Below are 12,016 nucleotides of genomic sequence, written 5' to 3' on the forward strand. Positions count from 1 at the left end.
TCTCTGGAAAGAGATGTTACCTCTTCTTCCTAGGCTGTTTACTATGTACATGTCCTTGAAAACATGGTCAGAAACAAAAGCTGGCAGCACTGGGGAGGCAGAGGTAGGAGGATCACCAGTGAGTTCAAGGCCACCTGAGACTACATAGTAAACTCCAGGTCAGCCTGGGCTAGAGCAAGACCCTACCTCAAAAAAAAAAACAAAAAAAGAAGGAACAAATCAGAATGGCATGTGTCATGGTTTGAATGTAAAATATCACCTCGTGTGTTTGAACACTTGGTCCCCAGGCAGTGCTGACTGGAGGCAGAAGCCTGGCTCTGGCTACTATGTGACCAGCTGGGCCTCCTGCTTCTGCTGCCGTGGCTTCTCTGCAATCATGGAAATATTGCCTCAACATTATAAGCCAGAACAAACCCTTACCTTTCTTAAGTTGCAGACTCGAAGGTATTTGGTCAAAGCAACAAATAGAATAACACAGAGTGGGATTATAGAGCATACTGAAAGATAGTGGGCTATGCTTTCAAAGTTAAGAGAACAGGGCTGGAGCAATCACTTAACAGTTAAGGCACTTGCCTGTGAAACCTAAGGCCCCATGTTTCACTCTGCAGATCCCACATAAGCCAAATGCACAATGTGATGCACATGCACATAAGGTGGCACGTGTATCTGGAGTTCAACTGCAGTGGCTGGAGGCCCTGCCGTGACAATTCTCTCTCTCTCTCTGTCTGTCTCTTTCTCTCATAAAAAAAATAGAGAATAATTTTCTGCCTAGAGAATCCATTATTAAGCCAACTCCTCCTTTGCTTTTGCTTATCAAGTGAGTTAGAATGGACATGTTTCAGACATGCAAAGACTCAAAAACTATTCCTCTTATGTATTCTAGAACACATGGTTCAATGAAACAAGTAAGGGAAATAAAAGAAACAAAAATGTGAGAGCCAAGGAATGAATGAATGAATAAATATATATATATATATATCAACTCAGAGGTCCCAAATTGACAACAGTAAGCCAGGATGTGCAGAACTGCCAACAGTTTAGAAAAACAGCTAAAGGATACATGACTTTTCTATCAGAATATTTACCAACTACCACAGAGAAGTATACAGAAAATTAATCAGAATTTGAAAACACAACTATAAGTTACAGGGCAAGTAAAGACATTTAATAATAAAAAAGTGATCCCAGCATCTGTCTTTAAGCACTATACCATATTTTTCGATGAACATGCTTAATAATGATTACTTAACTTTTTAATATAAAAGCTATCCAATAAAGTTGAAATCATTTATGATCTTTCTTACCATAAAATAATACACTTAAAAGGTATATTTATAATCAGCGTAATCATAGCACTGCATAGAACTTAACATAATACCACTGTGAAGCATAATAAAATTTGTCCACTACAATATCTTCCTATGCATTCTAGAGCACATGAAACAAGTAAGGAACCAAAAGAAACAAAATGTGATAGCTAAGGAATTAAAAAAAAAAATCAACTCAGGGGCTGGAGAAATGGCTTAAAGGTTAAGGCACTTGCCTACAAAGCTAAAGGACCCAGGTTCAATTCCCCAAGACCCACATAAGCCAGATGCACAAGGCAACACATGCATCTGGAGTTCGTCTGCAGTGGCTAGAGACCCTGGTGTGCCCATTCTCTCTCTTTGCTTCCTTCCTCCCTCTCCCCTAAATAAATAAGTAAGTAAATAAATAAATAAAAGTAAAATTTTAAAAATCAACTCAGAAGTCCCAAATTGACAACTGTTTGTTAGTATAAGAGGTAAGGTAACTCGAATGGGTACAACTACAAAGCCTTTACGATTCTACACCTTACATAATGCATCTTACACAGAAAAGACATATAAGAGCAGTTCTGCTGCTCTTCGCCATGAACTCTCTGTGCTCCAGCCATAAACCTCTTGCCTATTTTCTTGCATGTTGGGATCTTCCATGCTTCAGAGCCTTCATAATGCTAGAAGATTCTTCCTTCACACTACTCAACTAACTAACATTTTCCCATCTTTCACATGGCATAGGTTCAAAAGCTATTTCCTTAGGTCTCATCCTGACCTTCTTCTCATAAGCCTCAGCCTTCCAAGCACCTTAACGTCAGTGCCTGTCCCATCTCCTTCACAACACATATCTCAGTTTGCACTTAAATATTTACTTGTGAGTTTGCTTCAATTATTTATACTCATATATTATAACTGGTGACAGCAATTAGCATGTGCTAAGAACACATAATATACCAGGCATTGTGTTTTAAGATATAAACACCTTAGACACTATTGTTTTCTATCCTTGCAACACCTCAGTCAGCTACGTTCTACACTGTCATTTGTCATTTATGGACAAGGAAACTAAAACACCATGAGCTAGAAAATATCAAACATCATTTGAACCTAGGCAGTGTGACCGAACAGGTTCCCTAGGTGACGTGTGCCCCGGGGCACAGCACAGGAGCACACACAGCGCAGGTAGCCATGCTCGGTGCCAAGACTCGCAGGCACATGCACTCACTGAACAGCAACGCGGGCGCTCTTCAGTGTCTACAGAACTAAAACTTTTCTTTTTCAATAATGAGGATTGATTCTAGGGCTTTACACATGCTTGGCAGTTACAAAACTGCTAAGCTACAGACTCAAACCCTACTTTTTAAAAACTATTTCCTTATCTTCTAATTATACCAAGTTAATGAGCTCTACATTAACAACTTTTCTAGTTATTAATGGGCTATCAATGACAAGAAACCTGAAATATAATCTAAAAGGCTACATAAAGTCCACTAAGAAGGTCAAGCTGGGCATGGTCCCATACACCTTTAATCATAGCAATGAAGAAGCTTAAAGAAGAGGATCATGAATCCAAAGCCAGGCTGGGTTACATAGTGAAACCACATCTCAAAATAACTAAGGGCTGGAGGGATGGCTTAGCAGTTGCAGCGTTTGCCTGCAAAGCCAAAGGACCCAAGTTTGATTCCCCAGGACCCACGTGAGCCAGATGCACAAGGGGGCGCATGCATCGGGAGTTCATTTGCAGTGGCTGGAGGCCCTGGTGCGCCCATTCACATTTTCTCTGTCAAATAAATAGCTAAATAAAAATATTTTTTAAAATAACTAAATAGGGCTGGAGAGATGGCTTAGAGGTTAAGCGCTTGCCTGTGAAGCCTAAGGACCCCAGTTCAAGGCTCAATTCTCCAGGACCCATGTTAGCCAGATGCACAAGGGGGCGCACGCATCTGGAGTTCCCTTGCAGTGGCTGGAGGCCCTGGCACGCCCATTCTCTCTCTCTCTGCCTCTTTCTCTGTCTGTCACTTTCAAATAAATAAATAAAAATAAACAAAAAATATTTAAAAAAATAACTAAATAAATAAAGATCAAGACAATGTTACTGAAAACAGACATAACTCAAACAGATGCCTAAGAGTCATTTATCTAACAAACGTTTGTCAAGCAGCTCATAGGTCTCAGTCACTATTCCACAAGCAGGGGTGAACAAAGCTGGCCAGCCTTCTGTTCTCATAAAACTGCAAAATTTAAGGAACAATGCCAAATGGAAATTAGCATCACCACAAGATAAGGGACCATGAATGATGTCCCCACAGTGATAAGTGTTAGGACTCTTTAGAAAGGATGGTGAGGGAGGAACGTTTGGATGACAGGGCTTCTAAGCAGAGATTAAATGAAAATATGAACTCTAATATTTTCTATAATTCTTAGTCTGTACTAAAATACCTTTTTTATCTTATGAATGGGGAAATACCAAAAAGGCTCCTAAGAGGTGGGAGAGTAGCAATGGTTGGTCAGCTGTAGAGAACAAGGTGGTGATGTGGGCTGGAGAAGATGGCTTAGTGATTAAGGCATTTGCCTGCAAAGCCTAAGGACCCCAGTTCAATTTCCCAGGACCCATGTAAGCCAGATGCACAAAGTGGCACATGTGTCTGAAGAGTTCATTTGCAGTGGCTGGAGGCCATGGTGTGCCCATTCTCTCTCTCTCTCTCATAAGTAAATAAATAAATAAATAAAGTATATTAAAAAAAAAAGATGGTGATGTATACCTGTAAACTCCAGCCTGAGGAGGCTGAAGCAGAGCTGGAGGCATGCCTGGACTCCAGGGTAAACCCTTTCTCAAAAATGTTGAACTAAATTATAAACCTAGTAAAGTTTTCTGTTGGAAACTGACATGAACTTTTATGTTAAACACTGAAGGGTCTCAAGGGGCTATAACGTGCATCCGCGCACTGCTCCTTTTCAGAAGGAAGAGGGAGAATCACATTCCTTCTCTAACACAGACATAAAGGAACCACTCCGTCTCACAACTAGATTCAAAGGAAGTAATCAATTTTGAAAATATTCACTGAACATTGACAAGGAATATGGGATAGAGATCAGAACTCAATTTTAGTCAGGGAAAAAAGTTAAAAAAGGAGAGAATGGTATACACAATGTAATGTATTCATTTTATAATGACAAATGTTGAGATTTAATCATTATAAGTGTCTTTATTATAAAATTAATGTTTTTTGTCTGATATACTTTACCTTCCTGAAACCACCAGAGTTCCATCATCAAGTAAATAATCCTTCACATTCTGAGGAAGTGGAAGAATGACACTGAAAAACAAAATACAGACACCAAAAAGGCATCATTTTAAAAGACTAACCACAGCACAGAGGAAAAAAATCCACACTTAATTTCTTAATTATCCACTCCTTTTATTTTATCTTAAATTGCATTTTTGTATATGTGTGCGTGTGTCTGTTTGTCTGTCTGTCTGTCTATGGGCATTCCAGGGCTTCTTGCCACTAGAAATGAACATCGTGAACCACTTTTTAGGGTCTGGCTAACATGGGGAGCTTGAGAACTGTACCTGAGCCAGCAGGCTTTGCAAGCAAATGCCTTCAACCACTGAGCCATCTTCCCAACCCCTCTTTTGATGAAGCAGTCTGTTACAGTTTAATGAGAAATCAAGCTGGAACAGATCTAGAAGCATCCTTCCTGCTGGCTAGCTTTCACAGAGCTACCACGTGCTACTCAGGCTTCTGGGAGACAATAATCATTAACAGTCTAACCCAGCAGAGGACCCTGAAGCTACCCAACTAGAAAGCCAGGCAAGATGTTGCCACCAGCATACAGGGACAGGACCATTGTGTGAGTTACCAGCCGCTACCTAATTGGGCTGGAGGTCTGCTCCACAGGAGGGAAGTCTTACCAGGTACTGAAAACCTGGTCAAAGGCAGATGGTTGGAAAAATCTTGGACCCTAGGAAGAAGCCATTACTGTTTTCTGACTACAAGGATATGTTGTACTCATCAAACTGCTCTCTAAATATTTCTATTTATGTCCATAGATTAGAGCTGCTCTCATGTTCAGTCAGTAAAGCTTCTTTTGTAGACAATAGTAACTAGTAGGGAGACTCGAGACTCATTTAAGTGCAAAGAAGAAGTGACAGTCCAGCACTTATTACTAAATAAGGCGTATTTATCACACCCACTAAGGCATGACAAATATTGCAGAAGAGGTGGTGAAAAGAATGTAAGAGCCAGAGAATAAAGAGGAGTGCTTCAGAACACTGTCTTCTGGATGCAAAGTGGCCACCACATTCATGACCTCAGAATGGTTGTTAATTGCACAATATTGGGTCCATCAACATGTAATCATGGATGATGGAAAAAGGCAAAAAATTAAAAATTAAAAAAGACATCAAAGTAGGATTAAAGAAAACTAGCTGGAAAAGGAGTTATGTGGTAGGGTTATGGGGGAAGGGGAGCAAAAGAAAATAATGGAAAATTTTCTAACAATGATCTATGGCTACTGAGTGTTCTGTTCCATTGTTAGAAAATTTTCAGTGCCAGGGATGGGATACCTCCATTGAGTTGTTGGCCAGGGATGTCCTTGATGCCCCCAAAACATTACAGTCCATTACCGAGGCCCTTGGTTTCCCACCAGGAATAGATGGTAAGGCCCTATTGCTGAAGACTTCACATACTTGGGCTGCAAGGCCACTGAGAAATCCTGCTGGAACTGAGCTGATAACCTCCCCCATGTACACCAGCTGACAGAAAGCTGGAAGAAGCCATTCTACATCTAGTTCAATGGGAGAAAGAGATACCACCAGTGAAGATACTCAACAGTGGACACTGCAAGCCTTGTAATTGGCCAGCCAGCCCAAATGAGCCAACGGGTGCAATAGTGGCAGGTCTGTCATGGTGGAAACCAACTGCCTTCCAATTGGACTGGAGGCCCGCTCCATGGGAGGAAACACATCCCTGATACTGAAAACTTAAAACAGGGGTAGTCATGAGCCCTAGGGTTGTAACATCTGCTGATGTCTGGAAAAATGTATATACTATGCTTATCAAACTTCCCAGGAAGCACTTCTCTTAATATTTATACCTTTATATTAATGCTACTCTCACTTTGGGTAGAGAATCTTCTCTTTTCAGATGGCAGTGACTTTGAGATGACTCAGAAGGTATCATAGTGCTGGAAAGAAGTGACTAGAGTACTGAGTAACATCTCGATCACACCTTCCAAGGCTCAGGGTCTAATGCGGAAGAGGTGCGGAAAGAATGTAAGAGCCAAAGGAAGGGTAGGACTCCTTACAACGTGCTCCCCCCAGACATAAAATGGCCTGGATATTCATGACCTCATAGTGCCTGATACTACCTACACAAGACCATCATAAGAGGTGGAAAAGACCATGACATCAAAATAAAAGAGAGACTGATTGAGATGGGGAGGGGATATGATGAAGAATGGAATTTCAAAGGGGAAAGTGTGTGTGGGGGGGGTATTACCATGGGATACTTTTTATAATCATGGAAAATGTTAATAAAATTGAGGGAAAAAAACTAAACAAAAAAGAAGAAAATAATGGGAGATGATTATGATCAAAATATGTGCATATACAAAAATTATCAATAAAATCTAAAAGAGCCAGACACGGTGACACACACCTTTAATCTCAGCATTTGGGAGGCAGAGGTAGGAGGATCACCGTGAGCTCAAGGCCACCCTGAGAGTACATAGTGAATTCCAGGTCAGCCTGGGCTAGAGTGAGACCCTACCTCAGAAAAACCATAAAAAATAAAAACTAAAATTAAAAATCTAAAAAAAAACTATTCAATTTTCTTTTTAAATATGTTTATTATCTGATTATAAACAAATATTCCAAAAATTTAACTCTTGTGCAGACAATAAATAAAATTACACAAGTGGAGTGAATTTAAGAGTCTCAAAAACATTCTGATCCTACTTAAGAACTTAATTTTTTTTCATATAGACAACTTATCATATTTCTAAATCAATTACACCATTTAAATTGGAACTACAAGGTTAATATGGTATGTATATAGTAATTACCCCCCAAATTAGTCTTAGAGATACTCAGTAAATTTAATAGCAAAAAAAATAATAAAACTCTTAGGCAGAACTGGGGAGATGGCTCAGTGGTTAAGAGTACTTGCTGCTTAATTAAGTATGAGGACCTCTCAAGCTGAAGTCCACCAAGTTCAAGTCCCCAGAACCCATGTTAAAAGCTGAAGGCTAGAGAGATGTCTTAGTAGTTAAGGCACTTGTCTGAGAAATCTAAGGACCATGTTTGACTCCCCAGATCCCACATAAGCCAGATGCACAAGGTGACACATGTACAAGAATGTGCATGTGCACGACGAGGTGGCCCATGCGTCTGGAGCTCAATTGCAGTGACTAGAGGCCCTGACATGCCAATTCATTCTCTCTCTCTCTCTCTCATAATAAATACCTTTCTCCCATAAGCTGCTTTTTGTCTGGTTTTTGTTCCAGCAAGAGGAAGGTTAACTGCAAGTGTATTTCCTCACCCCTGTATTTAATCCTGGCTTTTCTAGAATTAAAGATATCCAACAAGGAAACAATATCATCCCAAAGAACTACAGATGATCTTACCAACACAGAGATTTACTGTCGCCAAACCCTAAGACCAAGAAACACTGGCAAGGTATGAGTTCCTAGATATGTAGGACAATTTTCTTCACCACAATGAGAGCAGACGGAGCCCTCCCTTATGCCAATACATTTCTAAGTCCCCAAATTGATAACAACAGAGTCCATGTCCTTGTTTCTGAGTTACACTAACTTTCAAGTGTTACTCCAAGTGGACTTTCCCTTTAGGTTTCACCATCTCTTGACTGGACTCCAAGCTCTGTTTAGTGTTTGATCCCATTCCAAATCCCCTGCATGCGCTTCCTGTCTGTCAGGTCAGCAAGTCACAGAAAGTGAAATGATAGATTCTACGCAATTCCCATTAATCATCCAGTACTATGGTCATCCTAATGACACTACCTTTTGCCTACACTTTAAGTCAATGATTCCAAGATGATTCAACTAAGAACACAAATCCCATCAGGGGGCAAAGATACAAAAGAGAGAAAGAAAGAAAACAACCCACCAACACTGTGCTGCTATTGTACCAAGCACAGATATGACAAAAGCTGCTAAATACAGGAAAAAAGAAAATAGGCCCGAAAGACCAAGGCCATAAACAAGTCATTGCCAAGGAAGCTTTAATCAGAGCTCATGAGACTGTTAGAGAAAATCACTATGCAGGTGACTATCTTGACAGTAAGAGAATTAAATGACAGAGTATCTATTGCATCAAGTGAATATAACTTTGTGTATACAGACAAGATATTCTGAAAGCAATTTTAGAGGCTAAAACAGGTCTTGAAGAAACCAGTGGCTGGGAAGATGGCTCAGTGTTTAAGAAATAAAGCTTACCTAGCTAATTATTCTTAAGACTGAATCAAAGTCCTAGAACTTGTCAAAAAGAAAACTGTGTATAGATCATCTATGAATCAAAATTAATAAACACCAAATAATAATGCTGAGTTAGAATGTGCTCTTCTAGCATAAAGCTACCAGTGGCCACCATACAACTCCACCTGATTTGACCAGGCTGGAAGAGGTCCAGTGATATCACACAAGAACTAAATACAGAAAAGACAATTTGAAGCCGGGCGTGGTGGCATACACCTTTAATCCCAGCACTCGGAGGAGGCAGAGGTAGGAGGATCGCAGTGAATTCAAGGCCACCCTGAGACCTGGGCTAGAGTGAGATCCTACCTCAAAAAAAAAAAAAAAAAAAAGGACAATCTGAGGCAGCACAGCTTAGTTGTGAACTGTCTAGGAATGCCAGAAAATCCCACCTGTTGGTTTCTTTCTTTTCAACTCCCCAGTTCTATATGAATGACACACATTTTAAGTGAACTAAAAATTGTTTTGATCAATGAGGTTTTTATTAAATTCAAAACGTAACAGGCACCATTTCTGTGTGCTTACCATATGCCAGAGTGAAAAGCATTTTAAATATTTTATCTCATTTAATACCCATAACAATCCTATTATATTTTGATATTTAAGGAAATTAAGTAATTTGCTGAAAATGCAGATGGAACCAGAATTCAAAGCCAGGCAGATGGCTTTCACTTCAGAGGCTTTTTTTTTTTTTTTTTTTTTTTTTGAGGCAGGGCCTCACTTTAGTTTAGCCCAGGCTGACCTGGAACTCACTCAGTAGCTCCAGGCTGGCCTAGAACTCACAGCAATCCTGCTACCTCTGCCTCCTGAGTGCTAGGATTAAAAGCATGCGCCACCACACCCCAGAGTCCAATTCTTAATCTGTGTATGTATATACTGTCTATGCCAAAAGCTACAGAAAATAGCTGTATAGAAACCAAAGGACAGTTTTACGACTTTTCAGTGCAGGGGTGGGGATGGTGGTACATGCCTGTAATCCCAGCACTTGGGAGGCTGAGGTAGGAGGTCAAAGGTTCAAAGATAGTCTGGGCTACATAATGAGACCCTGTTACAGAAAGGGTGGGCAGAAAGAGAGAGAGAAAGAGGAGAAAATTTTCAGTGGTTTTTAGTGCAAAAATGACTGACAAGTTCACAAACAGCATGGGTCATACCAACACACAAGAAACAATCCCAACATCACTTCAGACCCACAGCCCTACTTCTGGTCATGTAAGTTAATGGAAGCCTGGAATGTCAGCCAGGAAAGGTACCTTGCGATAGGAAGCCACTGTTGCTGCTGTAGCTCTTCCTTTTGTTTTGGTAAGATTCTGACCAACTTCAAATGCAGGAACTATCTTCCTTTGTGTTACTATAAATCCCATTAAATGGTGGATAGCCAGGAACAGATTTTATGTTTGAGTAACAAGATAGAAAAGAATTGTTTATGAAGAGCTTGCAAGTGCTCCTGCAAGCCCTCAATATTCTAAACCAGGACGGAATGCAAAGGAAGTGATGGTTGATGTTCAAATAAGTTACAAGCTAGGCCTAAAGGAGAAGTGATCAAAAGACAGAAACACTGAGCCATGGATCCCAGCAGCCTTTCACCTACCTGTTAATGCATAAAAGCTTAATCGTGTTTCAGATGTTCGGAGTGCTTTTTTAAAAAAAATTTATTTATTTATTTCTTTGAGAGAGAAAGAGGCAGAGAGAGATACAATGGGCGCACCAGGGCCTCCAGCCACTGCAAATGAACTCCAGATGCATGTGCCACCCTGTGGCTTATGGGGGTCCTGAGGAATCAAACAGAGGTCCTTTGGCTTTGCAAGAAAGCACCTTCACTGCTAAGCCATCTCTCCAGCCCCTGACTGCTTTTTGAGTAGCTGGAGACAATCTCCTGGCTGCCTTTCTTACATTTTTATTATTATTATTATTTGCCAGGCGTGGTGGCACACACCTTAATCCCACCACTCAGGGGGCAGAGGTAGGAGGATTGCTGTGAGTTTGAGGCCACCCTGAGACTACATAGTGAATTACAAGTCAGCCTGGGCTGCAGAGGGACGCTACCTCGAAAAGCCAAAATAATTTTTTTTTTAATTTACTTGCAAAGAGGGATAGAGAAGAGAGAAAGACAGAGAGAATGGGCACACCAGGACCTCCAGCCACTGCAAACAAACTCCAGATGAATGCACCACCCTGTGCATCTGGCTTTATGTGGGTACTGGGGAAATCAGATCCTGGTGCTTAGGTTTTGCAGGCAAGCGCCTTAACTGCTGAGCCATTCTCCAGCCTCTCTCACATTTCTTTAAATAAGATAAATGATGAAACAGTCACTTGTGCTGATACACAAATCCATATAGAGTCCTGGTTTAGGCCAAAACAATTAGAAAACAAACATTCATTCATTTTCTCCTCTTTCTCTCTCCCCCTCCCTCCCTCCCTCCCTCCCTCCCTCTCTCCCTCTCTCCCTCCCTCCCTCCCTCCCTCCCTCCCTCCCTCTCTCTCTCTCTCTCTTTTTCCAGATAGACTGTTTCCTCTCAGAGCAGACGATCATCCCTACCAGTGTAACTACCTCATGTTTTCCACATACACTATTACAGTGGAGCTCTGCAGTGGACTCGCGGGCTGGCTCTGTGCTGCTGGATCGCTCTGTCACTGCGCAGGGCAGTCCATGGCAAGGCGGTCCAACTAGTTTTCCGGATCGCACTGCGCCTCAGGCAATTCCAAAAAGTACCGCAGGTGGACTCCTAGGCCAACACTAAGTCTACTCACTGCCTACCTAGCCTCCGACCTTTACTGGGTCCTGACCTGCTCTTCTACGCCCCCCGCCCCCAAACACTCCTCGGTCGGCGGTTGGTGCAGGGCGAATTTTGATCTACTTCGTGAGCCTGCCCACGTCAAACACCATTTGGAAGCCGGCATCTCCACCCGGCGTCTCCCATGCAGACCTTCCAAGGCCCGCGTTTGTGTTGTGACGGAGAGAAGATTTGCCCCAAACAGCGCAGGTCCCCGCACTCAGCCCTCCCACCTCACCTCTTGATGGTCACGCTTCGGAAGAGCGGGTACCACGCGGAGAACTGACAGTGCAGCACATGCTCCTTCTTCATGGTCCAGCCGCCGAGCCCCGGGCCGCCGAGCCTCTGCCGGCAGCGCCCGCCCGGAACCCTGAGTGCACTTCCGGAGGCGCCCGCCGAGCTGTTTTCATTCAAGGACTCTTCCGGTCCGTGAAAGCTGGGAGTCGGTAG

The 12,016-nt window shown here is 41.9% G+C and overlaps 1 protein-coding gene across 1 annotated transcript in view; it reads right to left on the minus strand.

Moving 5' to 3' along the window:
• Nucleotides 1–11,954, minus strand: part of Cdc123 (cell division cycle 123) — a 68,087-nt gene extending 56,133 nt beyond the window's left edge. The window contains exons 1-2 of the mRNA XM_004662371.2: nucleotides 11,805–11,954; nucleotides 4,544–4,615 (exon numbers count right to left, since the gene is read on the minus strand). Of these exons, the coding sequence (XP_004662428.1) occupies nucleotides 4,544–4,615; nucleotides 11,805–11,878 (146 nt within the window). The 5' untranslated portion in view covers nucleotides 11,879–11,954. The remainder of the gene's footprint in view (nucleotides 1–4,543; nucleotides 4,616–11,804) is intronic.
• Between the last annotated feature and the right edge of the window lie 62 nt (nucleotides 11,955–12,016).

This window comes from Jaculus jaculus, chromosome 15, assembly GCF_020740685.1.
Source record: "Jaculus jaculus isolate mJacJac1 chromosome 15, mJacJac1.mat.Y.cur, whole genome shotgun sequence".
NCBI classification, from domain to species: Eukaryota; Metazoa; Chordata; class Mammalia; order Rodentia; family Dipodidae; genus Jaculus; species Jaculus jaculus.